The sequence below is a fragment of the Canis aureus genome, chromosome 7, assembly GCF_053574225.1.
Source record: "Canis aureus isolate CA01 chromosome 7, VMU_Caureus_v.1.0, whole genome shotgun sequence".
NCBI lineage: Eukaryota > Metazoa > Chordata > Mammalia > Carnivora > Canidae > Canis > Canis aureus.
In genome coordinates, this window is record NC_135617.1 from 71,490,536 (window position 1) to 71,502,444 (window position 11,909).

Consider the following 11,909-nt stretch of genomic DNA (forward strand, 5'->3'; position numbering starts at 1 on the left):
TCTGTTGACCTGCCTCTACCACCACTCCCCCCACCCCCCTTCTTCCTGCACATACTATAAAGAACAGTGGATAGCATGAGGAACCCTTGGATATTGGAAGTTGGTGAGGAGAGGGGAGGTTTAACATTTGAATCCTGGACCCCCCTCCACCCATGGGCCTCAGTCTACCTCCTTAAATTACGCCCCACCTGATAAATCTCACATCGGGTGTTTGTTTTCAGAACACCCATCAGAGTGGGACCAGCTGCCTGTCCACTCCTCACCCTATACAGATTTCGGAAAAGAACAGCTGAGATGCAGACCGCACATCTGCTGGGGCTTTGGACCTTGCCTTACAGGGGAGGGATAAGGAAGGCCCAGACGGCCAGGCGTCCCCGAGGAGCTGGGCACACTGGAAGGGGGGGGGGGGGGGGGCTGGGACAAAGAAGAATTAGCGGGAAACCTGGGAAATGGTGGGCCCCGCGCTGGGCTGTCCCCCATCCCTCCCCGTCTCCCAGGCCCAGGCTCGCCCCGGGAGCTGCGGGAGCGGGCTCTGGACTCGGCGTCAGGGCCGAGGATTTGCTCCGCCCCCGCCCCCGCCCCCGCCCCCGCCCCCGCCGGCTGGCTCGAGGGAGGCCGGGCACCTCTGCCCCGTCCGCCCGCTCAACGGGCCATCCCAACTCCCTCGGGAACCGAGTCCGTCCTTTTTTCATTCATTTGCGTTCGGGCTAAAGATCGCTCCTCCAGCCGCTCCCGCCCCTGCTGTCCCGCCGCGGCCCGACCTCGGCCTTCGGTCCTCAGGCCCCACCTCCCTCGCTCGGCCCCTCGGGCCCCGCCGGCGTCCCCACGCGGCCACAGCAGCGCCCCGCCTCCGCACCCCGGGAAGCCGCCTCCGCAAGGGTCACGAGGCCACCGAGGCCACCGAGGCCACCGACACACGGGGCTCTGCGCGCGGAGCCGGGGGAACAGCACGGAACAGGCCGGAGCGGCGCGGACGGCCCTGAGGCCACGCGCTGCCGGAGGACACGGCTCCGGCCCCCCCCCGGCCGCCGAACACCAGCCGCGTGTTCCTCCGGCTCCGCGCTCGGCCTCGGGTCTCTAACTCCTCAGGGTGACTCCGTGGGCGCGCAGCTCACTTATCCCTAACTCCCGAGAGCTGGGACCTTCAGCGGCGATTGTGTTCCAGAAAGGGGTTCCGAGGACTCTGTGAAACTCCCTCCTGGCTGCCCTGGGCCCCTTCGCTCCAAGAGGAGCCGGCGCGGATTCTCCTCTACCAGTCGTTCAGTCCGCATTTAGGCTGCTGCCAGGCGCTCCTCCCCGTCTTCATTACTCTTGAGTTTCCAGCAATACCATTTTCTCACTTCGTACATCCCAAGGCTCCTGGAAGCGCAGTGGTGTGCTTTCCTTCCGTGTTTCTTCTTTGCCGAGCGTCTTCCTTGGCGCGAGTCTCCGTCCATCTCTTCCCATCGTCCCCATCAGGTCCCCGAGGCCGGTGGGCTCTGGGCTGGTCCGGGACTGTAAGGAGGCAGCGCTCCCTCCCGCAGGGCCGCAGGGCCGCAGCCCGAAGCCCCAGACTGGCAACGGGAGCAGGCGGTTCGCTCCTGTACTCCCAGCTCTTCCCAGAGCTCTGCACCCCTTAACGTGCAAACCCCGAGTCTCCGAGACACTGACCTGGAGCGGCCGGCGGTGAACCGGCAGGTGGAGGAGCCCGGCCGGCTGCGCCCCCGCCTGCGCTCGCTCCCGCCGGGCGGGCTCCGTAGCGCCGCAGCGCCGCCTTCCGAGGGAGCCGCGGAGTTCTGGGCGCCCGTCGGGGGTGCACGCCTGGGTCCGACGCCGGCCGGTGCTTCCCAGGGTTTCTTCCCAGCCACCCGGCGGGGACCGCAGCTTGGCCTGGGGGCCGCCCCCGCATCCTCCCGGGGGCCCCGAGTGCAGTCAAGCTCGGAGGGCGAGCGCTCGGCGCCGGGCCTGTGGGCGCGGAGATGAGAGCCACTGAGCTGCAGTGAGCTTCGGCGGAGCGGAGTGGGGCGGGCAGGAGAGAGGTGCGGGCTCCCCGGCGCCCACAGGCCCCTGGACGGAAGAGGTCGCTGGGCACCGGGGTGGCCTCGCTTTGGGATTTCTGACTGTCCCACGTTCTCCCCATCTTGGAAATGGTACCACCAATCACCTCCTTGTGCAAGCCTATCCCCGACCTTCCCTCTTTCTATTTTCAGTCTAACTCCAAATCTGTCCAGTCTTCCTTCTAAGGATGCCGGAGTCCTTCATTTCTGGGGGGGCCCTGCCTCCCTTCCGCCAGACCAGGCTGCCGTCTTGTGACTGGACCCTGCAATAGCTTCCTAGCCGGTTTCCCCGGCCTCCGCAGTCTTGGACCAACAGAACAATGATCTTGCCACTCCTTTGGTCAGTGCGTTGGACGCCCCAGGAGCTCCCTTTCCCCCGTTATTCTTTGTTGTCTTCCCCACTAGACTGCTCTGCGAGGGCAGGGATCTTGTGCAATGTTGTATCCCAACACCTGATACAGTGATTCGATACACTTCTGTAGGATGAATATGAAAGTTTCCCTCCCATTCCCCTCTTGCCAGAGTTCTGTTCCCAAGCCAGGATGTTAGGCCTTAGAGTGGCCGTGGGTGAGGACACTCTGTCCCTCTGGCTATTTTGGCACTGATTTCCACCCCAAATGGGTGTTACCTGTTTCCTTCCTCTTGACCAATTTCTCTTCCACTAATATAAGCCCCCAACTGAAGGCTGTTAGGCAGTCATGCATTTTACCGCAGGCCTTGAAGGTAGCCGGAGTATGGGCGCGGAGTATGGGTGCCTTCCCAGCACCTCTCAAGCCCTGTACGTGATCCTCTTAATAGTGCTGGTCAGGATGAGCTTGGTGTTTGGTAAGTGGCTGTAAAGACCTCCTGGTCGGCTGGATAGAGAAACCCACAGACACCAGGTGTCTGGGTACATCTGCCCAGGATGGTCAGGTAAACCCAGGCAGGAGGAGAGGTGGGATGGATGGGCTTGGTGGGATAATGCCTAGGGACTGGTGATGGGCTGATGTTCACTCTGAGGGAGATTTCTTGGTATCACTCCAGGGCTGTCTCAATAGCAGTGACCTGGAGATACTGAAGGAACCCCATTCAAATGTGGGGCAGTGCAGAATAGGGAGGGTTCCGGGAACATGCTAAATGACAGAACCAGGATGGGATCCACAGAGTAGAACAAGCCTCAATCGAGCCTGATAATCTCTTGTTCACTTGGCTGAAAAACAGGACTTATGTAGAAACAGGATTCAAAGTGTTTGTTCTCTATCTGCCTCGCACCAAGTGCTCCGCTGGGCCTGGGGATTCAGTAACATGTGGTCTGGGCCTGGAACCAGAGAAGAGGGAGGTGTACAGACATGTGGTTGGGGAGGGCCTTGGTAGACAAAGTTTAATAGGAATCTTTCCAGTGATAAGACCACCAAAGAAAGAATGTGGCGGTAGGTTGCTTGAAGTCTGCTGTTGGCACAAAGCATGGATTCCTCCTGTCCTGTGATGATGCGATCTTGTTTTCACTTCTGAACATTACAGATTAAGAAAGCATATTCAGAAGCAAGTCCATAGGAGTGGGGGGTCCCAGAGGAAGAACCAATCCTCACAGAACTTCCCAAAGCTGGAATGAGCTGCCCCTGCCTAACCTGTGAATGTAAAAGCTTACAGGGTGCTGGGCACACTTTAGTACCTCAAATATATTGAATGAGTGAATGAATTTTTTATTGAGTTCTTTATTAGCCCAGAATGGAGATTTTAACAAGGACTAAAGTCTCTGGTAGAGGATTAAGCCAGATTTTTTTTTTTTAAGATTTATTTATTCACAAGAGACACACAGACACTGAGGCAGAGACACAGGCAGAGGGAGAAGCAGACTCCATGCAGGGAGCCCGATGTGGGACTCGATTCCAGGATCACGCCCTGAGCCAGAGGCAGACATTCAACGCTGAGCCACCCTGGCATCCCAAGCTGGATACTTTTAAAGAATTGGTGGTTTTATGGTTTTCTGAGATGGGAAGATAGAGGGAACAGTGGGGCGATGAGCCTGGAAACTAAGTGGGTTTGGAGTCAGTGTTTCTCTGTGTTCTAGGTAATTTTGATCCTGAATTCCCTCATCCAGTTCAGTTCCCCAAATACCTGCGCTGCTATCGATGCCTCTTGGAGACCAAGGAGTTGGGATGCCTTCTGGGATCTGACATCTGCCTCGCCCCGCCTGGCAGCAGCTGCATGACTCTCCTCATAAAGAACAGTGAGCTGCTTGCCTTTGGCTCAGTCCATTACCAAATTGCATCTCGGCTGCACCTCACCTTGGGGGTCCTGCAACCCCTAGACTCTGTTCCATCATTGTTTCTCTTTCCTTACCTTCAGAGCCACTCACTCTCTGTCTCTGCTTCCAACCTCTTGTTCCTTCAGCCTGCAACCGACTGGCTTCTGCCTTCCTGACAGCACGGAGCCTTGGTGGGGGACCCTTGTGATCACCAGGTCCCCCAGTCTGTCCTCAGGCTGCCTTCTCCCTGCCTGTCAGCCACCGTTGCTACAGACATCTCTGCCTCGTCCACGGCTTTTTCCCAATCTCTTTCACTGGGTCTCGCCTTATTCTCCTTGACCCTTCAGGGTTCATGTTCGCCAGAGTCTGGGCCTTAGCTATCTTGCTGCTCGCTCTCCCCACAGGATTTGCTCTGCTTCCTCCTGAATTTGAATGTTAGGCCAAACTGTCATGTCGAATGGCCTCTGGACAGCTCCATTTCATTTTTTTCTTTTTCTTTTTTAAGATTTATTTATTTATGATAGACAGAGAGAGAGAGGCAGAGACACAGGCAGAGGGAGGAGCAGGCTCCATGCAGGGAGCCTGATGCGGGACTTGATCCCGGGACTCCAGGATTGTGCCCTGGGCCAAAGGCAGGTGCCAAACTGCTGAGCCACCCAGGGATCCCCCCCGCCCCCCCATTTCATTTTCAACTTGCTGAAAATTTACTACATTTCCCTGTTCCTCATGCCTGCTCTTTTTTTTTTTAATGATTTTATTTATTTATTCATGAAAGACACACACACAGAGAGAAAGAGGCAGAGACACATGCAGAAGGAGAAGCAGGCTCCATGCAGGGAGCCCGACATGGGACTCGATCCCAGGTCTCCAGGATCATACCCTGGGCTGAAGGCGGCACTAAACTGCTGAGCCACCTGGGCTGCCCCCCCATGCCTGTTCTTCCACACAATCCCTCCTTTTTTCTTTTGTTCATTTTTTTTTTTTTTTAAGTTGGCTCAACGCTAACTGCAGCTTAACTCCCAACCTCTAGATCAAGAAGTCACATGCTCTAAGACTGAGCCAGCTGGGCACCCCTCCCTTACCCTTTTTAACAACCACAAAACATGTATTATATGCGAGCACTGTTCTAAGCACTTACAGCCCTCTGAGATAGGAATTGTTATTATCCCCATTTTACAGATGAGGAAACGGAAGCACAAAAGGTCAGTTACCTTGGCCAAGTCTCTTAAAAGCTGAGTCACAATGTGTGGTGATCCCAGAGATGGTGCTCTCTTTCACTGCATGAAATTGCCTTCAAATCAAAACTCAAATCTTTTTATTATACTTTAAAAAAAGATTTTATGTATTTATTTTATGTATTTATTTATTAGAGAGAGAGAGAGAGGCAGAGACACAGGAAGAGGGAGAAGCTGGCTCCATGCAGGGAGCCTGACATGGGACTGGATCCCAGGTCTCCAGGATCACGTTCTGGGCTGCAGGCGGCGCCAAACCGCTGAGTCACCCAGGCTGCCCCTTCTCTTACTTTTGATCCATAAAATGATGACAAACACCATTTCTTTGCAATCTGACCACTGATAAATACATCTCCCAACTTAGATGGTCCTGAAGTGCTGGTTCTCCCTCAGCAAAACCCTGCTCAGCCCCCTCCAACCATCCAACCATTGAATGGCTCTTTCCCACCGACCTTCCACGGAATCCATTGCTGGTGACTCCCGGGCATTCCCTGCCCCCTCCCAGTTTCAGGAATCTGCCTTTTGGGGGTCCAGGGAAGGGTGTGGGAGCAGTGATGGTAAGTCCATGTGGAGTGAGGGGAAGGAGGGGTTTGAGGCTGTGCCCGGGAACTGGGACATCAGTTATCACTGGATGCTGCCATCCTTCCCCACAGGCAGCAGCGGTTCTGACATCATGGTGAGTGACTGCCGCCACAAGGAGCAGATGAGTGATTGTTCATATACCCGCTCTTCTCCAGTGTTTGGCTTCTGGATATTTTCTCGATGCTGCCTCCGGGAGTTCTGCAATAACCCTCAGAACAGAGTCTTCTACATTCCTTAGAATTTCTGCAAAGACTTTTGGAATAAAATCCTGCCAGTTGCCATCCATCTTCTTGATTTCCAGTTGGCTGGCACAGCCAGGACAACTTCCAATCCTTTTTACCAGCCCTCCCTGCCTCTCTCAAGTTACTGGCCCCCAGCCCTGTCTCTTAGTTGACACCCCTCAAGCTCCCCGACTCCCACTCTGCCCCTCCCCCAGGCTCCCTCTCCAGAAGTCTGAGTTTTCAAGTCCTCACGGTCTGACAGCTTTTGTCCTCTTCTCCCACCTCTCAGCTGCTTCTTTGCCCGGCTTTGCCCCATCTCCCACCACAAGCCAGTCTCGCCTCAAGTCCCCAGGTGTTCCTCCCAAATAAATTGGTGTACAAACTCTATGGCTTGTCTCTCTTCTGGTAGGGGTGGAGGCTGAGGTCCTGCCTGACTGCCCCACTGTGGCAGCAGGTAAAGGGCTCCTGCTCTGCTGAGCTCTGCTCCTGCCTGGTCTCCACATCTTGGATTCAGTTCTAGGCACAAAACAGTGAAAAGGAACTGGAAGCTCCACACCGCAGTAAAGGCAAAAAGGGCAGTGGGGTGAAACCCAGAGCTGTGTGAGGATTGGAGGGGAGGTCCACAGGAGGAAAACAGGGATGCTGGTGGGAGCGGAGCTGAGAGGCATGGGCCCAGGCAGAGGGTAGGGGAGGCATTCTGTGGAAGTCGCTAAGTCTAGTGGAGCCCAGGCCTGATCCTGGGCTCAGCTTCCCACTTCAACGGTGTGAGAAATTACTGCAGAATTTTGGGCCTTGGGCTCCTCAGCCTGAGACTGTCCTCTAGTTTGACTTGCTAGAGTTGTGTAAACCCAGACTTCTTTCTACACTGAGGTCAGAGGTGATGAGGAAAGGTGCACCCAGGTTTTTGTACCTCCAACTTCTTCCTGACCTTTCAAATTATATTGGCACTTCCTGCCAGAGCACAGGCCATTAAGGAGCCATGAAGCTCTGTTAACATATGTACAGAATGTTGTGTAAGTGTATGCTGTAGGATGCCATTTGTATCAAATGCCAACCAAATTCCTCTAAGCAGCTATTACTCAGGACAACAGCAACCAGGCTGAATTGGGAGAAGTGCCTGGGAAGACAGGATGCACAAGGAAGCTCTGGGTGGTGATAAAGGCCTTTATACTGACGAGGACTGGTAACACAGCTATGTGGTTTACAAAAACTCAAGTTATAGTATGTGGAAGCTTCTGTACGTTTTGCCAAAAAGGTTTAAAGATCGGCCACAGGGTCACCTTGCCTGGCTCAGTTGGCAGAGCACATCACTCTTGATCTTGGGGTCGTGAGTTTGAGCTCCATGTTGGGGATAGAGATTACTTTAAAAAGTAGGGATCCCTGGGTGGCGCAGCGGTTTGGCGCCTGCCTTTGGCCCAGGGCGCGATCCTGGAGACCCGGGATCGAATCCCACGTCGGGCTCCCAGTGCATGGAGCCTGCTTCTCCCTCTGCCTGTGTCTCTGCCTCCCTCTCTCTCTCTCACTGTGTGCCTATCATAAAAAAAAATAGTAGTAGTAATAATAAATATGTACATATACAAATGCCACAATCCATATGTACCTTTTCCCCCAAGGCACGTATCTATTTTGGAGGCTCTAATTTTCACTTGTACACACACTACATGCATTCTTTCAATCCTGAGGTACTATCCCTCCTTGACAGGTGACCAAAGTGAGGCAGAAACCAACTTGCCCAAGTGTCAGAGGAGCTGGGATTAGGCCTCCCAACCACAAAGCTGCATTACTTTTCATAAAAAGCACATCCCCAGCACTGAGTTAGAGATTCAGAATGGCAGGCACCTGGCTGCCCACAGCAGTGTGTTTACCAGCTGTATGGAAAAACTTATGAATATTCATTATTGCTTTCTGTATGCTTGTGCTTTTTTTTTTAAGATTTACTTATTTATTTATTCGTAGAGACAGAGAGAGAGAGAGAGAGAGAGAGAGAGAGAGAGAGAGGGGCAGAGACATATGCAGAGGGAGAAGCAGGCTCCATGCAGGAAGCCTGACGTGGGACTCGATCCCGGGTTTCCAGGATCACGCCCTGAGCTGCAGGCGGTGCTAAACCGCTGCACCACCGGGGCTGCCCGTTTGTGCTTTTTCCAAAAATAAAATATTAAAATGAAAGATCTAACCACTGCAGCTCCATCTGTGTATCACCGAACAACGTCCACCCTAACTCCTTACTGAGGGGTTCTGGGTGCCAGGATCCTAAAAAGAACAGCAGGCAAGAAGCCAGGTCCCTCAGTACCAGGTAACTCAGATACCTGGGCTGTTTGCTCTGCTCCTGAATTTTCCTGATTTAAAAGCATTTTTCCTCCTCTCTTAGATAGAAAAGCCATCTAAGGGGTTTAACTTTCTAGGTTTTGTAGGGCAAATTTGTTTTCGTTTTTGATTGAAGATTTTATTTTGAAGCAATCTCTACACCCAATGTGGGGCTTGAACTTAAAACTCCAAGATCGGCAGCCCTGGTGGATCAGCGGTTTAGCCCCGCCTTCAGCCCAGGGTGTGATCCTGGAGACCCAGGATCGAGTCCCATGGGCTTCCTACCTGGAGCCTGCTTCTCCCTCTGCCTCTCTCTGTGTCTCTCATGAATAAATAAATAAAATCTTTAAAAGAAAACAAAACAGGGATCCCTGGGTGGCGCAGCGGTTTGGCGCCTGCCTTTGGCCCAGGGCACGATCCTGGAGACCCAGGATCGAACCCCACATCGGGCTCCTGGTGCATGGAGCCTGCTTCTCCCTCTGCCTGTGTCTCTGCCTCTCTCTCCCTCTCTCTGTGTGACTATCATAAATAAATAAAAATTAAAAAAAAAAATTAAAAAAAAAAAAAAAAAAAAAGGAAAACAAAACAAAACAAAAAAAAACCCATCCAAAATCAAGAGTCACATGTTCTATTGACTGAACCAGCCAGGCAGCCCTGTGGGGTAAGTCAAAGGCTGAGAGAAGTCATAATCCTCATAGCTGAACAGACCTCTAGCTAAGTGGAAGGTGGGATGGATATAGGCTCTTTGGGAGCAAGCCATGAGGAAGCCACAAAGGCCAAGTGGAGTGGGTCAGGCTGTAGACGGTTTGATCCCCATGCCCAATCAACTTGAACTGGTCTATACTTGCCCATACCTGAGCCTGACCCCATAAACAGTGTGACACAGACTTAGCCCAGTCCATTTATTGTGGAGTTTGTGGAGAACAAGCAGGAGATGTGGAGCAGAGCAGGGGGGACCCTCTCCTCTCCCCTGGCATCTATGGAAGCGGGTTTCAGGACTCAGTGATGCGGAGTGGGACTGAGACCACGGACTGCAACGAGAGGAGAGAAGCAGGTGACCAGGGCAAGGTGACCAGAGAAGCAGGTGGGAGTAGACACAGTGAGGCAGGGACACCACAGTGCCTAGTAAGGAAACGTGCACATTAGTCTACCCTTCTTACTGCAAGTTCAGTCTGGGTCTCAAGGTAGGCGTAGAATGTGATCTACAAACAGATCTGAACAGAGGCAGCAGGGGACCAGATTGGCAGAGGACTGGGAAGATGAGGGGCATGGCTGACTCTGGTGACCAGAAGGGGACCAGGAAGCCACTGTGCCTTCCCCAGGCCAGCCTGGGCAGACTCTGAACTCATTATTTTCTAGGAGGTGCAGCATCCCAGTTTCTAGGAAGAAAATGACACTAAAGCCAGAGACACTGAAAATACAGGGGAATGGAGACCAGAGAAATCACAGAGCAGAGAAAGTAGGTGTTCTAGGACAGCACAGGGAGCTGTGGTGTTAGGGGAGAGATGCTGTAATGGAGTGAAATCCACAAGGCTCAGGCATCAGGGCTTAGTCCAGGGAAGAACCAAAAGTCCCGAACTGTTGAGAAACAAATATATGTGACGCAGGTCAGCAATGGATAAGCTCAGATTCAGGGGCAGGGTGGCCAGGTTACCCAGGCATTCAGGCTCCCCCCCAGCATGGAAGCTGCGGAGGGGAAGCGAGAGGTTCAGGGCCCGGTAGAACCACTGGATCTGGGACTCAGAGAGGGGCAGGCCCCAGGTCCCAGCAGGGGGGTCAAGAGGGGAGCTGTGGAGCTGGGGGCTGGACCAGGAGTTGCAGTAATCATACTGGCAGCACTGGGCCTGGTACCAGTACTCCGGGAAGTAGGTATTGCGTTTTTCTTGGCAGCGGTAGGAATTATACTGTCCACAGCCTCGGATGAAGAAACGAATCTTGGTATCTGGAGAAGAGGGAACAGCTAATAACCCCCACTGTCTCCCACAGTCCCCAAACCTGATATACTCACCCTAGACTCTCCCAATCCCTCACCAAGACCTGACTTCCATCCCAGACTCCTTCAGAAGGGGTCAGAAAAACTGGCTTAGTGGAACCCCCAAAACCCCAGACTCCTCCTTCCGGGATCCTGCTGTCCTATTCCTGTACCACAGGCCCTAAGCAGCCCTCATTTAGGAGAGGAAAGGAGACTGGGCCATGGGCTATCCCACCAGCAGCCCCTTCCTGGGGCTTGACTTACCATAATAGATGGTGATCACCATGCACGGTGACGTGCTGCTGATGGTACACTTCTCTGACCCTGAAATGCACCCTGTAGAAGGGTCTTCTAAGAGGCAGAGGTGGCAGGTCCGGACTTCAGGACCAGGAGCTGCAGCAGCAGAAGACAGGAGGGACGGGAGTGTTGGCTCATTCCAAGTTCTCTGCCTTGCAGGCAACCCGTGAACCAGGGCTACAACCCCACCCCTCTCAGACTCTCAGGACTGTCACCCTTCTCTCCTTGCCCCTGGGCCCCCACTTACCTTTTCCCACTGCGAAGCCCACCATGACCAGCACACCTACAAGCATATGGGCTTTCATGATGGAATTCTGGGGAGAAGGGCAGTCCCTGAGGGGTATTCTGAAACCCCACCTTCCTGTGACCATGCTCCTTGATCCTGAGCTGCAGAGTGGTTTTGATAGACAGTTTGAGCAGGAGCTGCTGCAGGGGCAGAGCTATATTCCTTGACTGGGGGAGGAAGTTATTAACTTGGCTGGAGGACAGTGCGTCCTCACCCACAAGCGTCGGGTTCCTGAACGTGGGAACAGTGGCCCAGACAAAGGACACTTGGGCCTTTATCCAGCTATTGTTGTCCCTCATGTCCTGAAAATATCTATTCACACACCTCAAGGGTCCATGGATCAGCTTCTACCTCTGGTATCACCTGCTGTTCTCCCCATTCAATAAAACCAGTCCCTACAGTGCTGGGAAAACCTGGCCAGGTACCTAGGATCTCCATTCTTCAGAGATGGGCATGTCTTAGCTCCCCCAGCAGGGGGCGAACAGACACCACCCAGCAGCAATTCTGAACCTCATTCTCTCTCCACCCCTTAGAGTTCTGTTTGCCAGAACCAGGGCCCTGTAAAATAAAAACTGGAAGATTTTTGTTGTTGACTATACTCCTTACAGTACAAATATACAGCCATAGGTGGCCAAAAAAGAACAAATAGGTCTCTAGTTTTTGAAATCTGATCTTCCCCTGGGTCTTTTCCTTGTGCCTTGCACATCTCCACATCTGATACTAGAAATTCTGCTCTACTGCTAAGAATATCA

At 53.4% G+C, this 11,909-nt stretch overlaps 2 protein-coding genes across 2 annotated transcripts; one reads left to right on the forward strand and one right to left on the reverse strand.

Moving 5' to 3' along the window:
• Window positions 1–1,862: 1,862 nt before the first annotated feature.
• LY6G5C (lymphocyte antigen 6 family member G5C) lies at window positions 1,863–6,685 on the forward strand. The gene is made up of 3 exons (XM_077904715.1): window positions 1,863–2,861; window positions 4,087–4,245; window positions 6,149–6,685. Exons 1-3 carry the CDS (start codon window positions 2,735–2,737, stop codon window positions 6,313–6,315), a joined length of 453 nt encoding a protein of 150 aa, XP_077760841.1. The 5' UTR covers window positions 1,863–2,734; the 3' UTR covers window positions 6,316–6,685.
• A 2,805-nt stretch (window positions 6,686–9,490) lies between these two features.
• LY6G5B (lymphocyte antigen 6 family member G5B) lies at window positions 9,491–11,898 on the reverse strand. Its single transcript, XM_077904714.1, has 3 exons — window positions 11,119–11,898; window positions 10,839–10,967; window positions 9,491–10,544 (listed from the first exon to the last, which is right to left on the reverse strand). Exons 1-3 carry the CDS (start codon window positions 11,240–11,242, stop codon window positions 10,144–10,146), a joined length of 654 nt encoding a protein of 217 aa, XP_077760840.1. The 5' UTR covers window positions 11,243–11,898; the 3' UTR covers window positions 9,491–10,143.
• Window positions 11,899–11,909: the final 11 nt, after the last annotated feature.

Bases quoted from the DNA above. Each gene is read 5' to 3' on its own strand.
- LY6G5B (XM_077904714.1), bottom strand. From the start codon at position 11,242: ATGGTCACAGGAAGGTGGGGTTTCAGAATACCCCTCAGGGACTGCCCT. The intron at 10,968-11,118 runs GTAAGTGGGGGC...CTGCTGCTGCAG, and splicing joins GGGCTTCGCAGTGGGAAAAG to CTCCTGGTCCTGAAGTCCGG. The intron at 10,545-10,838 runs GTAAGTCAAGCC...CCTCTTCTCCAG, and splicing joins GGTGATCACCATCTATTATG to ATACCAAGATTCGTTTCTTC.
- LY6G5C (XM_077904715.1), top strand. From the start codon at position 2,735: ATGCATTTTACCGCAGGCCTTGAAGGTAGCCGGAGTATGGGCGCGGAG. The intron at 2,862-4,086 runs GTAAGTGGCTGT...TCTGTGTTCTAG, and splicing joins CAGGATGAGCTTGGTGTTTG to GTAATTTTGATCCTGAATTC. The intron at 4,246-6,148 runs GTGAGCTGCTTG...CCTTCCCCACAG, and splicing joins GACTCTCCTCATAAAGAACA to GCAGCAGCGGTTCTGACATC.